Source organism: Lolium rigidum, chromosome 5, assembly GCF_022539505.1.
Source record: "Lolium rigidum isolate FL_2022 chromosome 5, APGP_CSIRO_Lrig_0.1, whole genome shotgun sequence".
In the NCBI taxonomy this organism is placed as follows: Eukaryota; Viridiplantae; Streptophyta; class Magnoliopsida; order Poales; family Poaceae; genus Lolium; species Lolium rigidum.
This window is the reverse complement of record NC_061512.1, coordinates 124,991,265-125,016,912: the sequence shown is the minus strand read 5'-3', so window position 1 is coordinate 125,016,912 and position 25,648 is coordinate 124,991,265. Positions and strand designations below refer to the sequence as shown.

Below are 25,648 nucleotides of genomic sequence, written 5' to 3'. Positions count from 1 at the left end.
TCTTGGGAATGGCGAACAATTTTTTCTAACGGGGCTACTGCATTTTTTTGGTTTAGTGTTGCATGAATGAAGAACATATAAATAACTTACAAGCGCAGAGAAATTGGCACGCAAGCAACAGCATATCGTGTGGGCAGTCCCATTAATCCCTCCCGCCTCAAACGTGATGCTAAGGGCACATACAATGGGATGATGTCACCCTTCCCTTACAGATGTCACGTCGAATTTTTGCTTAGTTGGAGGAGAGAGAATGAAGAGAGAGAAGATTGTCTTCACTTAGCTAAGGGATCATCTCTTCGAAAATAAGGAAAGACTATTTTCTCCATTATATCACATATGTCTTCCCTTAGCAACAAATTTTCAATCAAAATTTAATTAGTAATATTAATTGCTAGAGATGACTATAAAAGATAATGCATTGTATGACTTATCCTTATTGCCTTCTCTAACTGATGTGACGGGGTAAGGGAAAACATGCATTTTCTATTATTGTACATGACCTAAAGAAGACTCTCGCCGACAAATAACTCATGTGTCAATATCTTTAATCCCTTGGCAACACAATTGTTTGTCCCAACAAAAAAAAAAAGCAACACAATTGTAACTCTCCGCATCGTCTCTACAAATCGTAATATATGCAAAACCATACCGCGACTGATTGATCCCGGCCGTGGAAGCAAACACATTCAAAATTGACTATGGTAATTCGATATTTTAAGCTACATGCGTGCGCATTTAACACTTGACATGAATTTGGATGGGTCGGTGCGTCAAGCAAACAAGGCTAATGGTTAAGATAGACAGAGATAGAGAGACGTAAAGCGGGGGGTCTATACGCTTCAAGGCAAGTCCAATTTATTTGCGTAGGTGGCCTATATATTTCTTGCACGCAAGCCAAAGACCTCTCCCCTGCGCCAAAGCAACGAGCTACCACAATCGACCTGGGGTGATGTTTGAAGTAAGTAAACAAATTATCCGAAAAACAACATCTAAAACCAAGCTCATATGCTTTTGGTTGAATAAAAAAATAGCAAAAAAATTCAAAAACATCTGATTTTTTTAAAATGAACATGAACAAGTGTTCTAGCTGCACCAAAAATCTCCGAGCAAAGATATATGTAGTGTACTGTGCAAAAAATACAAATCGGAGTGTTGTTTGAAACATCTAGATTTGTTGCTTACATCATTTCGATTTGTCTTTTTTTCATAGATCAATATATATATCTTTTCTTCGAGATTTTTTGTGTGCTGTTAGAACACTTGTTCATATCCATTATACAAAAAAAATCTGCTTTTTTAATTTATTTGCTATTTTTTCGATTTTTTATTTAACCAGAAGCATATGAGCTCGGGTTCAGAAACACGTTGTCCCCAAATTATCAGGCTACTTAATGCAATCAGCTTGACTGGGTTCCGGCTCCGTTTGGCATTACGGTAGCAGTTTGCCAGAAGCATCGTTTCAGAGACATAGCACAGTGGGGCGTTTATCTAGTTGGTATATTATAAGAAAGCATAAGAAATACTAATGAAAATAGTTTGCTTAACCCAAACACAAGTTTCGTGCATTGCATCCTCGATCAAGCAACAGATAATCGCGAGCCTGCATCCATCTACATAAACGGTGGACTGCGACATTGTTATCTACGTGCAAGGAAGGCTAGCTACTGATCTCTCCATCGATCCATTCCGGACGCGAAGCATTGATTCGGAGAGTAGGGAAAGAGAAGCACGAACAGACATGGAGGGGAAGCTGGCGAGCAAGAAGAAGATGCTGGCCACGCTGGTGGGCTGCAACTACGCCGGCACGCGCAACGAGCTCCGCGGCTGCATCAACGACGTCGAGACCGCGCGGGACACCTTGGTCGCCCGGTTCGGCTTCGCACCCGCCGACGTCGCCGTGCTCACCGACGGACGCGGCGCCAAGGTGCTCCCCACGGGTGCCAACATCAAGCGCGCGCTGGCGGACATGGTCGACCGCGCCGCCCCCGGCGACGTGCTCTTCTTCCACTACAGCGGACACGGCACCCTCGTCCCGCCGCGCCGTGGCCACGGCCACGGTGAGGATGTCAAGGAGGAGGAGGCGATCGTGCCGTGCGACTTCAACCTCGTCACGGACGTGGACTTCCGGCAGCTGGTGGACCGGGTGCCGCCGGGCGCGAGCTTCACCATGGTGTCGGACTCGTGCCACAGCGGCGGCCTCATCGACCAGGAGAAGGAGCAGATCGGACCCTCGGTCGACCTCTCCGACTCCGCCGGCGCGCCGCCGCTGGCCGCGCCCACGCGCACCGCCCGGTTCCTTCCATACGGCGCGCTCCTCGACCACCTCTCTGGCGTCTCGGGCATGCCGTCGTCCCACCACGCCGCCGACCACCTCCTCGCGCTGTTCGGCGCCGACGCCAGCGCCAAGTTCCACGGAGGTCACGGCGGTACCCTGTCCGCCGCCGCGCCGGCGCCGGCGTCTCGCCCGGACGAGGGCATCCTGCTGAGCGGGTGCCAGACGGACGAGACCTCCGCGGACGTCGCGGCGGAGGACGAGGAGGAGGGCGGAGGCAAGGCGTGCGGGGCGTTCAGCAGCGCGGTGCAGAGCGTGCTGGCGGCGCACCCGGCGCCGCTGAGCAACCGGGAGCTCGTGGCGAGGGCCAGGGCCGTGCTGGACGAGAACGGCTTCGAGCAGCACCCGTGCCTGTACTGCAGCGACGCCAACGCAGAGGCGCCGTTCCTTTCGCAGGACGTCACGGCAAGTCCGGCCATGTCACCGTCGGCGCTGTGATTTGATTCCGTCGGTTCAGCTCACCTGCGTTCTATGGTAAACAATGTGCATGGAGTACATGGAGTTCACTTTTAAGTTCCCGCGCGCGCCGGATTCATCGAGTAGTAAATTCACGAACTGTATTGTTGGGTACTTGGGTGTGTGTCAGTTGTTGTGTGTGCGTCAATGTACCTGTGTACAGGTACGGACATATGGTACTAGAGAAAAACAATATACGGTACAACATATAGAAGGATTTGTTACTTGTTATTCCTAGGACCTCTCTCCGAAAGGTTTTCCCCTTCCTCCCGTGTCGCTCCCGCTTGGGGCGACACCGGAGGACCCCAAACCCTAGACCCCCTAGCCCTCCCCTCTCCCTCCCTCCTCCTCGCCGCCGTCGGAGGTGGCCGCCCGGAAATCCGCGCGCGGCTGCCAAGGAAGGTGGCGGCCGGGATCTCGCTGCTTCGCGGTCCTCGCGGAGAGCTCTGGCATCTGGGGCGGCGGCCTCGCTTGGGGAGGGCGGCGCCGCTCCGGCGGCAGGAGGCGCGCGCCGATGCCGGTGGTTCCTCTTCTTGGCCGCAGGGGCGGCGAGGAGAGGGTGTGGTGAGGTCGCGGTGCGGTGGCTGCCCCGTCGGCCTCCGGCCGGATCCGAAGACGGTGGCTCGTGCATGTGCTGTTCCGATCCCAATGTCTCCGGATCTGGCCTCGCCGGATCTGGTAGGTAGTCGCGGTGTGCGGGGCTGGGGCTTTGGTCCGGGGAAACCTTTGGCCGGCGGAGGCGGCCACGGCGTCAAGGGCGCTCCGGGCGCACTCCTTGGAGGTGATGCTGAGGTCCAACCCTATCCCCTTCCTCCCTCCTCCCGGGTGAAAACCCAAATCCCTTGGATTGGACGGTGGCGGCGTTCTGACGTCGTGTCCTCCTTGGAGGCGTCGTCTTGGGATGGTGGGAGGTGAACGGCGGTTCGTGGGCACCTGGTGGCGGCGTTCAATGGTGGCGGCTTTCTACCATGGTCGGCCGCGGCCTACAACGGTGGTTCTAGTGCCATTATCTTGGCCGTGTCTTCTTTTGGCGGCTTCCCCCTAAAGCTTGCTTCTTGATGAGTGTTCGGTGCTGAGGATGACGATGTGCATGGACAGCTCGTGTTCAGTTTTGATCCTGCTCGATGTTCGGCTCCTGGCAGCCCTTTTGGTCAGTTCTTCCTGCGTGCTCTAGGGTGAGCTGTTCTACCTTCCGATGGTTCAACGCCTTTCGATCCAAGGCGGGGAGGCAGGGGCCTTCTTCGGAGGTAGACAAGGCGAAGCTCACGACCACTATGGTGCTGTCGAGATTTGACAAAGACAGGGCCTTTCTCAGGCATGTCTACTCCACGACTTCTTCTTCAAGGCTATGAGCGCGAGGACGGATGAAGGCTTCGTCTCAGGCGGTGTTTCTTGATGTATTTTTTGCTTTGTGTGCGTTGCCTGTTAGCTGAACTGTCAGCATCTTGTATCTGCCATTCGTGGCTTTATTAATTTAAAGCTGGGCTAAGGCCGTTTAAAACTTGTTATTCCTAGTTCGGGTCTATCTAATTGGCAATCGAGTGTTTTCTTTTTGGGAAGCACTCGAAAAATCTAAACTAATCAGAACGTTACAGCTGTCAAACAGATACAGCTGTCTGTCTGCAGTCAAAAAAGACCCAAAAGTTGTTTTCTGGTTCTTTTGTCCGGTCCATTGACTCACAAAGCTGAAAAGGTATCAAATCTTTTGTCCAGTTTCTCTTCTTGCAACACAAGAAAAGAACACAAACCTTCTTGAAACTACTACAGCATGCACGCCGCTGTGGGCACGGCCACACCGCCCCGCTATGCTGGACGCCACAGACCACCGCGAGGTCTTTCCCTTTGCCACCACACTCTTCTAGCACCCATCTATACACACCAGAAAGGAGAGACACTAGTTTTCTCTACATTGCTCGCGTTCGTGTCCGACACGGTCAGTCAAAGTTTTGAGGTAGTCGTCGATGTCGTCGACCATTTCTTCTCTTCTTTGCATGGTTAAACGCGTCTAGTTCATATCTATCTAATGCGTCTGATCTCGCCTCATGCAGTTCTTTGTGGACGTCGATATCATCTCGGCACCCCACAGACCACCTCCTCCGTGCCATCACTGTAGAGCTCCGTTTAAAAATCTAATCCTACCCGTGTATTGCCCCTTGTATCAGCGTCATGGCCTCACTTGTCATTCGATATACTGAAGCCCCACTCGTTCGCGTGTTGGTCAGGGATACAGCGATGCTTACGGTCAAACAAACATGGATGGTCCGACGTGTCTTTGCGGGCTCTACGTGGCCCCACTAGTCAGAAGATAACGGTCAACCGTCGGGCAACCGGCCGTTACAGCACCTATGATGGTTTCAGACAAGGACTTGGGGAAAACTGAGGAAAAACTAAGGAGCTAGGAAAAACTGAGCATAACTAAGGATCTGAGGGCACGAAAATAGAAATCCCTTTCTGCAATAGCAAAGATTTGATTTTCCATTAGAAAACCAGCAAGATGAAAATTCACTCAACTTCGTCCTGCTCTTCTTGCTGTTGTATACTTCCTGTTCTGCTACTTCTATGAAGAAAAGGATTTGTCATGTAATTTGGTCTAGAAAACTACTTACAGAGACAGCAAAGTCTAGAAAAATTTAGATTCTACTCGCTCTGAGATGTTGCTGATATCTTGTTAATGAACTAATACACACCTGATATGCAGGTATTGGATTATCACGGATGTTGCTTTGCATTATTTTCCGTTTAAGGCTCTTATCTTTCTGCAAAAAGAAACAAAACAGGTACTCCAATAAGATATCTCAATGAATAACTCACATATTATTTTCATATGTGCATGTTGAAGTGAAGAACTAACATGTTTCATGTAAAACTCGATGAGTGCCTTATCGAAATTGCTATCTCTCATATTGTCCTGTTAAAAAACAAAACAACAGCACAGATAAAAAAATATTATCTGCAACAATATACTACCTCTGCATTTACACTAAAATACATGCATGGGTAGTTGACCAGAGGGAGTACAAACTAGCAAATGAATGCATATACACAAACTAGCAAATGAACCTTAGACACACGATTGCAGAAGCTTTCTTCATTGTCTTCTGATAAATCATCTTCTGATAAATCTTCCTCTATGTCTCTACTTGCAAAATTTGTGTGAAGTTTACCCATAGCTGTACATAAAATTCAAATAATAGATATCAGAAACTAGAATAAAAAAATAGGAACTCATATACACTATCTACACTACATATACACTGCATATACAATTTATCTACACTGCATATACACTTGCTGCCCTTCACCATAGGAAAAAGATCTATCATCAACAAAGGATTCCTTGGTGTTGTGACGGCACAAGGCAAGTTGAGGCTGCTAATTTTACTTCTATCTACACTACATAGACACTTGTATCTACGCTGCATATACATTGGAGATATACAAACTATATTTACTTGCATATACACTACATTGCATATACGTAGGAGATAAAAACAAATGCATATACGTTGGAGATATACATTGGCAAAGTGAGGCTGCTCTACTCCTACCGGACCGTCTTCGACGACACAAGGTATCTACACTGCATATACACTTTGTATCTACACTGCATGTACACTTGTATCTACACTGCATATACGTTGGAGATAAAACAAAATGCATCTACTATACACTATGCATATATGTATCTACACTACATTATACATACATTTTACTTCCTGATATATACAATGCATCTACGGTATATATATATATAACAGATACACTGCATATAAGCTAGTATATATAAACAGATACATTCCCCCCCCCCCCCCACTGAATGCCTAACTCGCAAAAAAAAAAGTAGACAGTACTGATTTGTCTATGAGCTGTAGGATTTTTTCAGGCAGCAAAAAAAAAAAACATACACAAACTGCATATATACACCGCATCTGCGACAGTATCTACACACCTTTACAGCACGGCGATGCATATATAGCATATACATCCCACAATTCAAACAAACTCCATTTACATTCAAAAATCACTAGGTATATAGTTGCACTGCATATACAACACACAGTAGTTGCACTGCATATACAACACATGTCAAAAAAGAAACAACTCCCTGCACTTGGCATGAAAATCACATCCATAATCCATGTACACACACCACCAGAATCCACGGCGCTCCACAAAAAAAGCACTACATAATCTGCATGTTGAAAATGCTCCTCCATACTTTCAAGATGCAGATACTGCAAAAAATTGCAGCTATATACTGACAAACCACATAATGCCAACTGTAAAAATTCAGAAACTACACGACAAACAAATCCACGGGTATAACATAGACATAAATCAGGATCGAGCAATTCAACACATAACCTAACTCACACACCTTCAACACTTCCGACTACCATGTATATCTGAGATGATGAACAAACCACTGGTACATCGACATATACAGCACAACATGAGACTACAGCTACGACAAAGAGCTAGACTAGGAACTTCCCCACTCCGAAGACAATCCCCTGCACACTATCTCCCGATTCGCCAACGAAATCGACTTGTCACTACAGAATCTGCATGTTGAAAAGGCTCCTCCATACTTTCAAGATGCAGATACTACATAAAATTTGCAGCTATATACTGACAAACCACAGAATGCCAACTGTAAAAATGTTCAGAAACTACACATAGACAACAACAATCCACAGGTAAAAACATAGACATAAGTCAGCACTAGGATCGAGCAATTCAACACATAAACTAACTCACACACCTTCAACACTTCCGACTACCATTTATATCTCAGATGATGAACAAACCACGGGTACATCGACCTATAAAGCACGACATGAGACTACAGCTACGACAAAGAGCTAGACTAGGAACTTCCCCACTCCGAGGACAATCTCCTGCACACTATCTCCCGATTCGCCGACGAAATCGACTCGTCATGAACCAAAACAACAGATCCACGAAAAAATCCGCCGACGAAAAATCTCTCCACCCACAGCACCAACACCTAGACGGCTAGAAAATGCTACACGCAGGTCGCCTACCACTCACGGTAGTCGTCGTTGACGGCCATCAAAAGAAGAACAGCCAGGGATTTGGGGGGTCGTCGCTTACCTTGAGGACGAGCTCGACGTACAATAATGGAGATGCCGCCCCCAGGCCCCCGAGGCCCCGCAGCCCCCACGCGCAGGTAGCAGAAGGGCGCAGCGATCTACGCTCGACAGCGGCAGACGGGCTCGTCTCCGACCGTGGCGGGCGGGCTCGTCTCCGAGCACGGCGGCGATTTCCCCTCTTCCACGCCGCTCTCTCTCCCCTTCCCCGCCTCGATTTCGGTCGGAATGATTTTGGTCGAAATGAGGATCCCGTTGAAGCCAATGTCGACCCCCTGAGCGAAAAAAACGGTCGAAACAAAACCAGAGAAAGGAAAAAAACGTTCACAAAAAAACCGGTCAACACTGGGGGAGCCAAAAAAACAAGACTTCCGCCGGATGAAAAATACACGCTAGAAAATTCGAGTGATGGCCAAATAGAAAACAACCGAGTGATAAACAGCAAAAGTGTATTCCTAAGTTCCAACTCGACTAATACACAAAGTTATTCATGACCGGAAGTGTACACGTCCATAGAACTGAAGGCACCCGGTTTGTTTTTCGGCAGAAAAAAAGGTGCCCCCATTTCAGGGTGGACAAAAGAAAGCAAAAGAACTCAATTTTAAGGATTTGCTAGTTTTCTACTCCGTAGTATATTAGATTGTTTCTGGCATAGTGATTCGTTTTGCCCTTGGTGGAGTCTAGTTAGTTCGTTGTGGTCCTTGTTTCGGGCGTTATTTTGCCATTGGGCTGGCATGTGGAATTGTTTTCGCTGGTGTGGGTTTGGTCCGTCGTTGATTTGTTTTCACCCTTGGTGTACTCTGGCATTGGGTTTGTTAGGAGTGTTCTCAATTATTATATGTTAATCACGACACGGTGCCGGATAATTCATGCATAAGTACGGAGATGTATAGTAGGTGTAGTTCTTTTACAGTTTGGTCCTTTTGTTTACATAGGGGTAGGTTCGATACACATTGACCTTTCTTATTCAATATCGTCACTGATAGCTTAGATTTAAGGAAGGTTTCAATGGTTGGGAGATAATTTACTTGGACAAATAGCCTCCCAGAGCCTACTTACGAGAAGTTAGACCGTTGATTGATGGACTAAGATTAGGAATTAAAGTTCCCTCTTGTCTCGGTACGGGTCCTGCCTCAGATAGAAGCTTTGTCGGACCATGCTTCTATTTTAACTTTAACCGGGACACCATCTCCTTTTTTTTTTGAGAAACACAGTACAAACGCAGGCGCTCACATACACGCGCATACACTCACCCCTATGAACGCACACACGCACACCCTACCCCTATGAGCACCTCCGGAAGACTGAGCCGGCGGATTGGATCTTGAAATTGACGAAGTCACCACAGGCGCCTCGCCGTCGACGGGAACGTCGCCTCCCACTGAATGAATATTCCGCCTTGATGAGATACACAGATGTCAAATCTGGGATTTGAACTCTGGTGGGCTGGGGGTACAACCACCCTCCTAACCACCCAACCTCAGGTTGGTTCTCGGGACACCATCTCCTTAGCGTAGACGTCCGTATAAATTTGAACTTGGATGGATACAACGGGAGGGTTTCTCGGATATGATTAAATTTATATGGGACAAACCAGTTGCTTCGAACACCCCAATCTAAAGGTGGAATAATAAGATACACTCGACGCGTAGATACCTTGGAGGATGGTCTAAGCACGTGACTGGACAACTCAAAAAGGAGAAACTTAGCCTATCATCAAAAATAGATGATCTATTGGCACTCACCGAGGTACGACCATTGACTATGCATGAGATTGAACTTAAAAGTCAATTCAATGCAACGTTAGATGGTCTGCTATGGGAGGAGGAACTCAAATGGTACCAAAGATCCAAAACCCATTTTTTACTGGAAAGAGATTCGAATATGAGATATTTTCATAGTGTAACCAATGGCAGACACAAAAAGAAACTCATCCATTATCTAGTCCAGGAAGAGGGCGTGATTGAAGGTCATGTGTAGCTCAAGTCCTATATTACATCGTATTATAAAGATCTGTTTGGCGCCCCTGAGGAATTTGATATATCTATGGACGAGTTCAGGATTGATGATATACCTCAAGTGTCTCCACAAGAAACCGCTCTTCTGACTTCTCCATATTCCGAGGAAGAGGTAAGGAAAGCGGTTTTCCAAATGAAACAGAATAAGACGCCGGGCATGGATGGATTTACAGCTAAATTCTATCAAACCTTCTGGGATATAATTAAGGAAGATTTATTGGAACTCTTTAGTGAACTTCATAAGGGGCAACTTAAACTCTTTCGTATCAATTTTGGTAAAATCATTCTCTTACCAAAAGTGATTGATGTGAGTCGGATTAATAGTACAGATCAATTTGTCTCCTAAATGTTTGCTTTAAGATATTTACCAGAGTAGCGACTATCAGACGGCTGATCATGTCGTGCTTCCATCTCAGCATGATTTTATGGAAGGTAGATACATCCTAGATGGTGTCGTCACTTTGCATGAAACAATTCATGAGATGCACCGTAAAAAGTTGAATGGAGTAATACTCAAAATCGACTTTGAGAAAGCCTATGATAAGGTTAAATGGTTTTTTTCTTCAGCAGACACTTGGGATGAAAGGTTTTTCCGAAGAGTGGCGCGCTCTGATTAATAACTTTGTTTTTGGAGGAAGTATTTCCATCAAGGTCAATGATGCCATTGGTAGATACTCCCAGACAAAAAAGGTTTGAGGCAAGACGATCCCCTATCCCTAATGTTATTTAACATTATGACGGATATGCTTGCTATTATAATTGAGCGGTCTATAGTTGATGGCTAGATTGAAGGGGTAGTTCCTCATTTGGTTGATGGGGGCTTATCTATCCTTCAATAAGTCGATGATACAATTTTATTTATGGATCATGCCTTGGACAAAGCAAGGAAGCTGAAGTAAATTCTTTCAGCATTCGAGCAGTTGTCAAATCTCAAGATAAATTTCCATAAAAGTGAATTGTTCTGTTTCGGTGAAGCAAAAGACGATGCCAACCTATATGCCGAGCTTTTCGGATGTGGGCTTGAGAGTTTTCCAAATAGCTATCTGGGAATTCCAATTCATTATCGGAGGCTGACGTTGGCGTAGAGGAAAATTGTTGAGGAAAGACTTCAGAAACGCCTGAGTAGTTGGAAAGGAAAATTATTATCCCTTGGAGGAAGATTAGTTCTCATAAATTATGTACTTACAAATATGGTACTGTATATAATATCTTTCTTCCAGTTGCCCAAAGGAGTCTTACATAGATTGGATTATTTCAGATCAAGATTCTTTTGGCAAGGGGATAATTGGAAGAAAAAATATCGGTTGACCGAATGGAGTGTTGTTTGCCATCCAAAGGATCAAGGTGGACTAGGAGTTCATGATCTTGAAGTTAAAAACAGGGCCATGCTAGGAAAATGGTTGGCCAATTTGTTAACTGAGGATGGACGATGGCAACAACTATTGCGGATAAAGTATGTGGGCTCAAAAGCAATATCTCAGGTTATATGGAAACCTCGAGATTCTCACTTTTGGGCTGGCATTATGGCAACTAAAAAGCATTTTTCCCTTCCGGTTCCTTCTCCATTAGAAATTGGTCTGAGATAAGGTTCTGGGAAGATAGGTGGTTGAGTAAAACTACTCTTCGAGAATAATATCCGGCTTTGTACTATATTGTTCGCCATAAGGGTGATACCTTACAGAAGGTGATGGAAACATTTCCACCCTCTATGTCGTTCAGGCGTGATCTTATTGGTCCCATACTGACTACATGGAATGAATTGCTACAGAGGCTAGCTTCAATCCAGTTGGTTCAGGGTGTCGATGAATTTTGTTGGAGTCTTACCAAGAATGGTAAATTCTCGGCGAGCTCCATGTACAAAACTTTAATTATCCTCAGTCAACCGATTGTTAATAATAAATCCATCTGGAAGATGAAGATACATTTGAAAACAAAGGTCTTTGCATGCTATCTTAGTCGGGGTGTGATTCTAACTAAAAATAACCTTGCCAAATGCAATTGGCACGGCTGTACGAAATATGTTTTCTGTGATGAACAAGACACAAACACATTTTCATCAGTTGTCGAGTTGCTAGGTCTGGTCAATCATTCAGATAGGTTCTACCTTATATCCACCCCGTAGGATTACAAATATTTTCGGCAATTGGCTAAACGGGGGTGACGCTTGATGACCCACAAGTATAGGGGATCGCGATAGTCTTCGAGGGAAGTAAAACCCAATTTATTGATTCGACACAAGGGGAGACAAAGAATACTTATAAGCCTTAACAACTGAGTTGTCAATTCAGCTGCACCTGGAAAAGCACTAGTAACGGGGGTGATGTGAAAGTAGCGATGATATGAGAGCAGATAGTAACGATAACACGGCGAACGAGTAATAGCAATATGAGAGCAATGGCACCGGAAGATAGTTGATACTACTTCCAATGACATGTAGAACAGGTATATGATGATGAAAGATGGACCGGGGTTCCCAGCTATCTACACTAGTGGCCACTCTCCAATAACAAGTGTTGGGTGAACAAATTACGGTCGGGCAATTGATAGGATTGAAATAGCATTAAGACAGAATATCAAGATCATTAATCATGTAGGCATGTTTTCCAATTATAGTCGTACGTGCTCGCGATGAGAAACTTGCACAACATCTTTTGTCCTACCAGCCGGTGGCAGCCGGGCCTCAAGGGAATCTACTGGATATTAAGGTACTCCTTTTAATAGAGCTCCGGAGCAAAGCATTAACACTTGGTGAAAACATGTGATCCTCACATCACCGCCATCCCCTCCGGTTGTCCCGATTTCTGTCACTTCGGGGCCATTGGTTCCGGACAGCGACATGTGCATACAACTTGTAGATACAATCTAAGCAATAAGTATAGAGCTTAAATCTAAGATCATGGCACTCGGGCCCTAGTGACAAGCATTAAGCATAACAAGATTGCAGCAACAATAACTTCATAAACTTTGTAGATAGACAATCATAACGTAACAATCCATCGGATCCCGACAAACACAACACCGATTACATCAGATGAATCTCAATCATGTAAGGCAGCTCATGAGATCATTGTATTGAAGTACATAGGGGAGAGAATACCAACTAGCTACAGCTAGAACCCGTAGTCAATGGGGGAACTACTCACGGAGCATGATGGAGGCGATGGCGTTGATGGAGATGGCTTCCGGGGGCACTTCCCCGTCCCGGCAGGGTGCCGGAACAGAGACTTCTGTCCCCCGAATTGGAGTTTCGCGATGGTGGCGGCGCCCCTGGAGTCTTTCTGGAGTTTCGTCTTCTGGTATCGCGTTTTTAGGTTGAAAGGGCTTAAATAGGCGAAGAGGCGGCGCAAGGGGGCGCCTGGGGGCTCCTCACCATAGGCTGGCGCGGGCCCAGGCCTGGCCGCGCCGCCTTATGGTGTGGTGGCCCTCTGGCCCCTCTCCGACTCCCCTTCGGTGTTCTGGATGCTTCCGGGAAAAATAGGAGGTTTGGCGTTGATTTCGTCCAATTCCGAGAATATTGCCCGAACAGCCTTTACGGAACCAAAAACAGCAGAAAACGAGGAGCGGCACCGTGGCATCTTGTTAATAGGTTAGTTCCGGAAAATGCATAAAAACATTATAAAGTGCAAGCAAAACATGTAAGTATTGTCATAAAACAAGCATGGAACGACAGAAATTATGGATACGTCGGAGACGTATCAGCAATCCCAAGCTTAGTTCCTGCTCGTCCCGAGCAGGTAAACGATAAAAAGAATAATTTATGTAGTGACATGCTACTTACATAACCTTGATCATACTATTACAAAGCATATGAAATGAATGAAGTGACTCAAGTCAATAATCTATAGTTGCTAACAAATAGATAACATATAGCAAAACTTTTCATGAAAAGTACTTTCAAGACAAGCATCAAAAGTCTTGCACAAGAGTTAACTCATAAAGCAATAAATTCAAAGTAAAGGCATCGAAGCAACACAGAGGAAGATTTAAGTTTGAGCAGTTGCTTTCAACTTTCAACATACATATCTCATGGATAATGGTCAACACAAAGTAATATAATGAATGCGAATAAGCAAGTATGTAAGAATCAATGCACGGTTGACACAAGTATTTGCTTCTAAGATGGAAGGAAGTAGGTAAACTGACTCAACATAAAGTAAAAGAATGGCCCTTCGCAGAGGGAAGCATTGATTGTTATATTTGTGCTAGAGCTTTGGTTTTGAAAACATAAAGAGAGCATAAAAGTAAAGTTTTGAGAGGTGTTTGTTGTTGTCAACGAATGGTAGTGGGCACTCTAACCCCCTTGCCAGACAAACCTTCAAGAGCGGCTCCCATGAATTATTTTTATTTTTGGGTGGCACTCCTTCCAACCTTTCTTTCACAAACCATGGCTAATCGAATCCTCGGGTGCCAGCCAACAATCTCATACCATGAAGGAGTGCCCTTTTTTTTAGTTTTATTATGATGACACTCCTCCCCACCTTTGCTTACACAAGCCATGGCTAACCGAATCCTTCGGGTGCCGTCCAACAATCACATATCATGGAGGAGTGTCTATTTTTGTTAATTAATTTGGGACTGGGAATCCCATTGCCAGCTCTTTTTGCAAAATTATTGGATAAGCGGATGAAGCCACTAGTCCATTGGTGAAAGTTGCCCAACAAGATTGAAAGATAAACACCACATACTTCCTCATGAGCTATAAAACATTGACACAAATTGAGAAGCATTTTGAATTGTTTAAAGGTAGCACTCAAGAAATTTACTTTGGAATGGCAAGAAATACCACATAGTAGGTAGGTATGGTGGACACACATGGCATAGGTTTTGGCTCAAGGTTTTGGATGCACGAGAAGCATTTCCCCTCAGTACAAGGCTTTGGGCTAGCAAGGTTGTTTGAAGCAAACACAAGTATGAACCGGTACAGCAAAACTTACATAAGAACATATTGCAAGCATTATAATACTCTACACTGTCTTCCTTGTTGCTCAAACACTTTTACCAGAAAATATCTAGACCTGAAGAGAGACCAATCATGCAAACCAATTTTAACAAGCTCTACGGTAGTTCTCCACTAATAGGTTTAAACTACATGAAAAAACTTAATCATGATCTACTTGAGAGCTCAAAACAATTGCCAAGTGTCAAATTATCCAAGACATGATGAGGCATTTTCTGTTTTCAACCAAATATAAATAAGTGCAATAGCTTCCAACTTTTATCATTGAACATTAAAAGTAAAACGAAGAACACGAGTGTTCATATGAAAAAGCGGAGCTTGTATCTCTCCCACACAAGGATTGCTAGGATCCGAATTTATTCAAACATAAACAAAAATAAAAGCACACAGACGCTCCAAGTAAAGCACATAAGATGTGACCGAATAAAAATATAGTTTCAATAGAAGAAACCTGATAAGTTGATGAAGAGGGGGATGCCTTGGGCATCCCCAAGCTTAGACGCTTGAGTCTCCTTGAAATATGCGGGGATGAACCACGGGGGCATCCCCAAGCTTAGACTTTTCACTCTTCTTGATCATATATCATCCTCCTCTCTTGACCCTTGAAAACTTCCTTCACACCAAACTTCTCATAAACTTCATTAGAGGGGTTAGTACACAAATAAATTCATGAAGAACAAAGTGACAAGCATAAGAAGATAAAACAAGTGTAGCTTCAGCAATTTCAGCATATAGAGAGGTGTATTAGTACCATGCAAATTTCTACTACCATATTTTCCTCTCTCATAATAATTTTCAGTAGCTTCATGAATAAACTCAACAATATAACTATCACATGCTGCATATTTTTCATGATTTCCAAACACATAATTTTTATCAAGTTCAAGAATAGTGGAATTAAAACTTTCAAACTTACTTTTATTAATAATATAACAAGGTAGTTGATCAATCTCAATAGATATGGGACTCATAGAATAAGTCAAGAACTCTCCAATCCCATTTTCATTAGTAGTACAATTAATCTTATCAAGTAACATAGGACCATCATCTAGAGCTTTATCATAGACATTTGCCAAACAAAATTCTTTAGTACCATGCATTTCGACATCAGGCACAAACAAAGCATTATCATAAGATTTATCAAAGTAGCATGGATTATCATAAATAACAGTAGCATAATTATTATCACAAGTTTTACTTATAGGTAATATTTCAAGAGAATCCACAGGAACATAACATTCAACCTCTTTCGGTAAGCATGGAGGACAATCAAATAGTGTAAGAGATAAAGAGTTACTCTCATTAGAAGGTTGGCATGGGTAGCTAATCCATTCTTCCTCCTTTTGTTCGTCGCTCTCCTCTTCTTTTTCATCCAATGAGCTTTCAGGTTCATCAATTTCCTCTTCCACCGGTTCCTGCAAATTGTGAGTGCATTCTTGTGCATTAATGTGTCTCTCTTTATAATCAAGGATATAAGGATTCCTACTGTAGCATTCTATGCAAGAATTAAGGATAGTAGAGACATAATCTTTAAGGTCCTTACAAATAGCACAAGTTTCATAATTCTCAACCATGAAGGATTCTATCTCGGAGGCTCCCATAAATAAGACAAATTGTTCTACCTCTTCGAACCCATAATGAATATAGCAATTCCAATTATAGTTCTTAATTAAAAATTCCTCACTAAAGCCACATTGAAATTTAAGATGTTTAGTATCCTGTTGAGAGCAACGAGTTTATATCATGGCGTCTAAGCAAGATTCTAGCCATTGTATTCAATTTTTCTATCATAGCACTCATTATTTTACCAGTTCTTGATTCTCTATAATTATTATAACATTCTATAAGCTCCAAGTAGGTTGTAGGTTCTCCCATAACAGCAATTTTTAATTTTTCGATTTTTCAAATTTTTATGGATTTTTGGGAATATGAGGAAAGTAAAACAAAACTGAAATAAACTAGACAAAATTAAACTAAGCAAACTAATACTAGACAGAAATAAACTAAGCACAAATAAACTAGACAAAAGTAAACTAAGCAAAACAAAATAAAATAAAACAGAGAGAGATGTAGAGTGTACTCCCCAGGTGAACTTATAAGTAGAGCTATGCCTCCCCGGCAACGGCGCCAGAAAACAGTCTTGATGACCCACAAGTATAGGGGATCGCGATAGTCTTCGAGGGAAGTAAAACCCAATTTATTGATTCGACACAAGGGGAGACAAAGAATACTTATAAGCCTTAACAACTGAGTTGTCAATTCAGCTGCACCTGGAAAAGCACTAGTAACAGGGGTGATGTGAAAGTAGCAGTGATATGAGAGCAGTAGTAACAGTAACACAGCAGCAGTAATAGCAATATGAGAGCAATGGCACCAGAAGATAGTTGATACTACTTCCAATGACATGTAGAACAGGTATATGATGATGAAAGATGGACCGGGGTTCCCAGCTACACTAGTGGCAACTCTCCAATAACAAGTGTTGGGTGAACAAATTACAGTCGGGCAATTGATAGGATTGAAATAGCATTAAGACAGAATATCAAGATCATTAATCATGTAGGCATGTTTTCCAATTATAGTCGTACGTGCTCGCGATGAGAAACTTGCACAACATCTTTTGTCCTACCAGCCGGTGGCAGCCGGGCCTCAAGGGAATCTACTGGATATTAAGGTACTCCTTTTAATAGAGCACCGGAGCAAAGCATTAACACTTGGTGAAAACATGTGATCCTCAAATCACCGCCATCCCCTCCGGTTGTCCCGATTTCTGTCACTTCGGGGCCATTGGTTCCGGACAGCGACATGTGCATACAACTTGTAGATACAATCTAAGCAATAAGTATAGAGCTTAAATCTAAGATCATGGCACTCGGGCCCTAGTGACAAGCATTAAGCATAACAAGATTGCAGCAACAATAACTTCATAAACTTTGTAGATAGACAATCATAACGTAACAATCCATCGGATCCCGACAAACACAACACCGATTACATCAGATGAATCTCAATCATGTAAGGCAGCTCATGAGATCATTGTATTGAAGTACATAGGGGAGAGAATACCAACTAGCTACAGCTAGAACCCGTAGTCCATGGGGGAACTACTCACGGAGCATGATGGAGGCGATGGCGTTGATGGAGATGGCTTCCGGGGGCACTTCCCCGTCCCGGCAGGGTGCCGGAACAGAGACTTCTGCCCCCGAATTGGAGTTTCGCGATGGTGGCGGCGCCCCTGGAGTCTTTCTGGAGTTTCGTCTTCTGGTATCGCGTTTTTAGGTCGAAAGGGCTTAAATAGGCGAAGAGGCGGCGCAAGGGGGCGCCTGGGGGCTCCTCACCATAGGCTGGCGCGGGCCCAGGCCTGGCCGCGCCGCCTTATGGTGTGGTGGCCCTCTGGCCCCTCTCCGACTCCCCTTCGGTGTTCTGAATGCTTCCGGAAAAAATAGGAGGTTTGGCGTTGATTTCGTCCAATTCCGAGAATATTGCCCGAACAGCCTTTCTGGAACCAAAAACAGCAGAAAACAGGAACTGGCACTGTGGCATCTTGTTAATAGGTTAGTTCCGGAAAACGCATAAAAACATTATAAAGTGCAAGCAAAACATGTAAGTATTGTCATAAAACAAGCATGGAACGACAGAAATTATGGATACGTCGGAGACGTATCAACGCTAGGTATAAAACGCTTATTAGGGTGGGCGCGGTTGTTGTTGTATGGTCGCTTTGGCTATGTAGAAATGATAAGGTTTTTAATGAAAAAAATTCTTCTATTTTGCAGGTTGTTTACCGCGCTACGACTTTGCTCTATTCATGGTCGTCACTGTAACGTTTGAAGGACCGCGATCTCTTTATGGAGGTGTCTACACGATTGGAGAATATGGCGAAGGAGTTTATTTCACAACATAGGTGGCAGCATAATAGGCGTATTGAGGCCAATTAGGCTGAGCCGGGATTGTCTCATATTTTATCTATTTTTCGTCTAGGTGTACTTTGTTTGATCCTTTTGATACTTGAATGGTTGTGTGCATCGTACTTATGCAGAGGTTGGGTGTAATGCTTAAAACCTTTTGAGTAATAAAACATCATTTATCGAAAAGGTGTAGTTCTTTTGATAATGTTAGTAGTTACCTTCTAAACTCTAGAGACTAATTTTTTACTTATATTGGAAAAAAGTATGAAATCTTTGTACATAATATTGTTGTTTATATTTTAATATGATGATACGTACTTTACAAGTTTATCGCGATATGCCGATGTTTTTATCTCATCGTCGAATATCGCAAATTTCTAGCTTTATTTTTTATTGCTTTATTTATTACGTCTATTCGAATATTTATTGTCACTCACATTTTTATTGTTTTTTATGCATAGTCGAACATTTAGTATAAAGCAAACCCCACTTTTATTATTTCAGTAAAATTATAAATACATTATTTTTAGTCTATTAAATAATTTGTTGATATCATGCAAAGAAGTGTATTCACAATAATTTTTATTATTCTATTGTTGTTTTCACAAAAAAATGATTTTTTACTAATTCTTGACCGACCTAGATTTATGTTAGAGTTCAGTCCACCTTGAAACTATTGGATTGTGTCTTCATTTATGATAGTGAGGGAGTTGCAAGTGAGTTATAGATGAGTTTTTTTTAGTTGCAAGTGGAATTGTAATTGAGATTTTTCCAGTTGCAAACGGGGTTGCGTTTGTAAGTGAGATTTTTTTTTTCAGTTGCGAGTGGGATTGCAACTTAAAAGTTCTAGTTGCAATTGGGGTTGTAACTGAACTCAGTTACAAGTGGGTCTGCAACTAAGACATTCTAGTTGTAAGTGGTGCTGCAACTGATATTTGTCAGTTGCAAGTGGGGTTGCAACTGAGATATTGTAGTTGCAAGTGGTGTTGCAACTAAGATTTGTCAGTTGTAAGTGGGGTTGCAACTAAGATATTCTTGTTGCAAGTGATGTTGCAACTGAGATTTATCAGTTGGAAGTGGAGTTGCAACTGAAATATTGTAGTTGCAAGTTGTGTTGCAACTAAGATTGCAAGTGGGGTTGCAACTAAGATTTGTTGCAAGTGAGGCTCCAACTAACATATTTTTGTTGCAGGTGGGGCTGCAACTGCTAGTGATGTTGCAACTGGGTTTATCAGTTGGATGTGAGGTTGCAACTGAGATCTGTTGCAAGTGGGGTTGGCACTAAGATTTTTTCAATTGGAGTGACAAATAAGATTTTTCCAATTACAAGTGAGGTTGCAATTGATATTTCCTAGTTACAAGTGGGGTTGCAATAGAGATTTTCAACTTTTTCTGCATACACTTTTTGTTTTTCTAAAAAAAAATTGTGTAGGGCTTAGCGAGTTGCAAGTGAAGATGCAAATAAACTTTTTTCCAATTGCAAATAAAGTTGCAACTACGAAATTTTCCATTTATATTGGAATTGCAACCGATATTTCTCTAGTTGCAAGTGTAGTTGCAACTGAGATAATTTTGCAGTTATAATTGGTGTTGCAGCTAAGATTTTCTCTAATTACGAATAGGGTTGCGATTGAGATTATCCAGTTGCAAGTGCCATTGCAACCGATTTTTTGTTGCATTAAATTGATATTTTTCACTTGCGGATGGGCTACAACTATTATTTTTTTTGTTTTGAATTAGCAAATTTGTTTTTCAATTTCTTTTGCCCATCGAAAAGTGAAAAACATATAAGATCATTGTATACATTATACATAATGGAAAGCAAAAGAAAAAAAGGGAAAACAGAACACATTAATTTCTACACCTAACCACTCAATGCTATATCCATTTCCGTAGCTAGCTTGCTCGGCTTACCAAGTGCATGCATATGTACCGTACACAGAGGAAACATGAGTTAGTTGCGTGGTTGATTTCGTTTGCATTGCGTGACGTCAGCTAGCTGAGCATTGAGAGTCCCCATTTTAAAACCTTGAATAGTTCGGCTATTTGAATCCTCCTCTTCAAATCACTCTAATTTGCATTCTAAATTTAAAAAATCCTGCCAAACATGGTGACGTAGCTAAGGGGTAGTTAGGCTTGCTAGTTTTGCGAGGGGCGCGAGCGAACAAAACTGTGGGTCAGCCTAGTGGGACCCGCCAGTCCACCTTGTCCTCTCCGCATCACCTAACGTTCCATATTGTCTGGCGATGTCAATGGCGAGATGATGGTTCATCGGCCGCGCTGACCATCGTGACGATGCAAAGACTCGACGAAGACGATGGTAACATCGTGGCAGCCCTCCTCCCGTCGATGTAGTTTGCTCTCTATTTGCGCTGGTATGGTTAAGGTTTATAGTGAGTAATTTGGCGGTGATTTCTATGAAACAAAAGCTAGGATTTTTGTTGTGGTTTGCCCATGATTCTATTTGGAGTTGCATTGTTTACTTATATGCCCGCACACTGTTTGTTTTCGGTTAAAAGTGGAAGCCATTTTCGATGACAACCCATATATGTCGTCCATCGCATGCGGGAATCCGTACAACCCACACTGTCGTTGCCTAATCGACGGTACCCCGGAGGAGGGATCCTCACGAGGGGGAGAAGAAGTAGGGGCCATAGGGCGGAGTGCACACGGGACGGTGGTACGCGAGTTACCCAGCTTCGGAACACCTCGCACGATGACAGGGGCCTACTGCTGCTTGTCTGGAATTATCTGGGCGCTTTCACGTTGTTACAATGAGTTGTGGTTATGCCTCTAGGGCTCCCGGGATCCGGCTTATAAAGGCGCACGGATCTAGGGTTTACATGGAGAGTCCTAGCCGGATTACAGATAGCCTAACTACGGTACAATATCTTGTCGTGCACGTCACGGATCCGCCTCCCATACACGTCGTCCTGGATCCGGGTTCCTCATGGGCCTCCATGGATCCGGGTTACTCCTATGTCGGTACGGATCCGGCCTGCTGATCCTGGGCTGGACTTCTTCCTTCATGATCAACAGCAACCGGGCCGCCCGATGGGCCACATGCCTCATCACCGTCCGTGGGCCACCCGGGCTTGCCGGATCTAGGCACCGTCGATGGTACACCTATGAAGTATACCCACAACAGGTAGCCCCCGAGTTCTCCGAGTTTCACCTGCAGCTTTCCGCCTTGCTGGTTCATTATAATCTCCGGCAAACGTTGGTAACGCGGAGAAACTTGAAGAGCTCCAACTTTGCATTTTCTTCTTTTTTCCAGCTTATAGCCGGAAAATGCTCCCACCCCGCGGGACTTCATCCATAGACGTTCAAAAGAACATTTCCGGGTTACTCCCTGCTTGAATGAGAGACAACTTATCTTCACGAAATTACCCGGAATCTTAAGAGACTCAAACGGCTTCGGAAATCCTTCATCTTCAGATCACACGCAACAACGGAAGTCCCATATTTCCCGCGCACAACTTCCTTATTTCCCGCGCTAAATTTTCGCAGATGCAAATCTTCAGCCGGAATTTTCGGGAGTGCATGGTTAAATTACCTCCACGTCGTTTTACCGCATTTGACCTAAACACGTGTCATCCATCCAACGGCGCGACCGTTCAGTTTCCACCATTGGATCCGGATCCCGAATCTCCGAGCGCGGCCTATAAATACCCCGCGGCCCGGTAAAAATTCATTCTTTCACCCCCTCTCACCACATCGTCTTCCTCCTCGCGCCTGCGCCGCCCGCCAGATCTTGACTCCGGCGAACTTCGTCACGGTGAACTTCGCCCGCCGCCGAACCAAGGCTCCCCTCGCACCAAGATTCTCACGTTTGAACGAGAAACTCGCTCCACCGCCGATTCGTGGTCACGCGGGTCGATTTCCTTCAAGTTTGGCGACCTCATCTCCGCCGGAGCTCCGTCGAGCCACCGCGCCATTAGCGGTAAGTACGCCGGCCTTGTAGAAGACAACCTAGTGTAGAAAATAGGCTTAGTGATCCGGGTACTCAAACACTTTGTATGGGTGCAGCCGGAAGCATGCCACTCGAATCGTCACTTTGCACTGGTAGCTCTTCGAGTAGCCCGGATCCCAATCAGATAGAACCCATATGCCCGGATCCCATATCATTCCTGCCACCGTATGTTTCCGACATCAGACTAGCTCAACCTTTTTCCGCATCTTCCAAAGACCGCTCCAAGCCGGATTCCTACCCTCCAAGAGCTCCAAGAAGATCTCGAGGGACAAGCTCGGATGGCAGCAAAGGTGCAGGAGGCGGAAACAAGAAGGCGTCCAAGGCCCGGATCCGCGAAGGAGAACGGGGTCAATGGTGGCCTTGCGAAACCACCGACGTGGAGCTTAGAGAGCTCCAGAACGAAGGAATGATCTCCTCACATTGGAGTTTCACACGTGATTCCGTCGTCCCCAAGCCAGAAGCCGGAGAAGTTGTTATGACTAAGGCTTGGGTGGAACGCGGACTTTCACTCCCTTGTTCGGAATTTTTTCTCTCCATCCTCAGCACCTACGGGCTCCAGCCCCACAACATTTGCCCGAATTCATACCTTCTTTTGTCCAACTTCGTGACTCTCTGCGAAGGACATCTTGGGATCCGGCCAGACGTCAAGTTGTGGCAATTCTTTTTCCGGGTGAAGAAAGAAACCAAGGAGAAGGCAATGGTGAACTGCGGAAGCATGACGTTTATGCTCCGCCCTAGCCGCATGTACCCTCCCCATGACTCGCACGAATCCGTCCGGTACTGGAACGCCGGATGGTTCTATGAGAAGAATGCCTCAGTTCCGAAAGTTCATGAAGGCCTGCCCCAGTTTGTCAACGAACCTCCGGAAGAACTTGCAAGCTGGAGCTTCGTCCCTTCGCTCGCCCAGACCCCAATCCTGGAGAAGGCTGCGCGGAGAATCTCCTGGCTAGTCCACGACGGACTAACCGGAGCCCAGCTCACACTTAGCTGGTTCTCCCGGAGAATCCAGCCTCTACGCTACAACGCGCGCCTGATGTGCGCTTATACCGGGGCGGATGATCTTCTCCGGGTTACCCGCCACGATCTTCTGGCCGACTCTCTGAAGAGAAGGATCAAGACGTTGGTGAAGATTCCGAGGGGCCAACAGGTCCCGGAACTGACCAAAGACATTTATACAAACGACCAGTGTCCTCCGGTAAGCTTCGTCCTTTTCGCTGCTTCAAACTTCACAAGCTTTTGGATGTTTTAACTTAACTTTTATTCATCTTCCTTCCAGCTCAATACCTTGGCGGAGGAAGACTTTCGCACCATTCTCCGCGTCCCCGTCACCGAAGACACGGCGGAGGAGGTTCCGGATGACGACGAGGAGGAAGAGGAACAGGCACCTCGTAAGGCGGCCCCTCGACCTACAAAGCGTCCCCGCGCCAAGGCTTCCGGCTCTGAGGCCGGAGCTAGCGGCGAGGCCTCCGCCAAGAAACCGAAGACGGTAAAACCACCTCCGCTAGACTCAAGGAAAGCGGAGCGTGCGCGTATAAGGATGCTCTCAACAGCCGGCCAAGGCACGCGCCCCATCATCCCCGGCGCTCCGTAAGTTTCCGAACATGATGCGATTTTAACTTAGCGAAATTATCTCTTGTCTAAACCCTTTCACTTGTTTGCAGGAATCCGAAAATCACTGCCACGCGGACCACCAGCCAAGAGCCCATCACAAAATATATGAAGAAATCTCCGGCTGTTGGTCCCTCTACCCCAGCTTCCACCAAGCGTAACCCACCCAACTCCCCAACCGTCGCCCCCTCAGGCGGATCCATCTCCCCCACCTGCTGCAAACACTCCACCGGAAGTAATTCCGGTTAGCAGCGAGCATGCGGGCGAAGAAGACCCTAAGGCCAAAGGCCCTGCTCAAGAAGAGGCGGAAAAACAAGTCCAAGGAGAGGTTGAAGTAACTTCTTCCGAGAAAGCTGGAGAAGGGGCTGGCGACATGGTCGTTTTTCCGAAGAACTTTGGAGATCCGGCTGACACCACCTCCACCCCAAAGGCCTATGCCACTAAGTTTTTCAACAAGCTGACTGAGGCGGAGAAGTGGGAGCTTGAACAAGACCTGCTTAACGCCATGCTGAACAACGTCTGGGGGAAACCTGATTCCAGGACGTCGGAAATCCAAGACTTCAAGAAAAATGTTGGCCAGTTCTGCGACCAGCTCATCTGCAAGCAAAAGGTACTCCCCAGTAGCCCCCAAGCATGTAAGCGGAAACTGAAAAAAAATAGTTAGCGCTTAGATGCTTAGAGAAAGATTACTTCCGGGAAAGTTATTTAGAAAGAACCAGTAGCCCCCAAGCATTATGGCGGAAAGGTTCCGGCAATGATGCTTTTAAAAGAAACCACTGCTACGAGCGGAATTTTTACTCCTGCACTCGTTTAAATTTTACAGAACAGCAGGCGCTGCACTACGAGCTGCACAAGAACATTGCCTCGCAGCGCCGCGTTACTTCCGAGTAGGCGGAAAATATCCGGACCCTGAAGGATGAGAATGCAGAATTGGCTAAACAACTGGCGGACGCCCAAGGTTGGTTTCCGCCTTCTTCGTCATTAACCAAATTCCGACTTGAAATTTGCTGTTAACTTATGTTATTATAGGCGCATCCTCCTCCCTGGCAACAGCTTCGACTGAACTTGAGAACCTGCGCTCCTCGTACCAAGAATTGGAGACGAAGCTAAAGGAGGCGGAACTTAAGAGGGAGCAAGCCGAAAAGCAGCTGGCGGAGAAAAGTTCCGAGCATGCCAGGGAAAAGGGCCAATTTATAATGAAGAGAAATGCTGACAGCGAGACCATCAAGAGGCAACAAAAAGAACTCACTGGGCTCCAAAAATATATGGAGACCGCAGAACA

The 25,648-nt window shown here is 45.0% G+C and overlaps 1 protein-coding gene across 1 annotated transcript; it reads left to right on the top strand.

Annotated features, from left to right (window-relative positions):
- Window positions 1-1,663: 1,663 nt before the first annotated feature.
- Window positions 1,664-2,770, top strand: LOC124656366 (metacaspase-9-like). Its single transcript, XM_047195124.1, has one exon. The coding sequence runs from the start codon at window positions 1,739-1,741 to the stop codon at window positions 2,768-2,770; it is 1,032 nt and encodes a 343-aa protein (XP_047051080.1). The 5' UTR covers window positions 1,664-1,738.
- The last annotated feature ends 22,878 nt before the right edge of the window (window positions 2,771-25,648 follow it).

Coding starts and splice junctions, on each gene's coding strand:
- LOC124656366 (XM_047195124.1), top strand. CDS start 1,739: ATGGAGGGGAAGCTGGCGAGCAAGAAGAAGATGCTGGCCACGCTGGTG.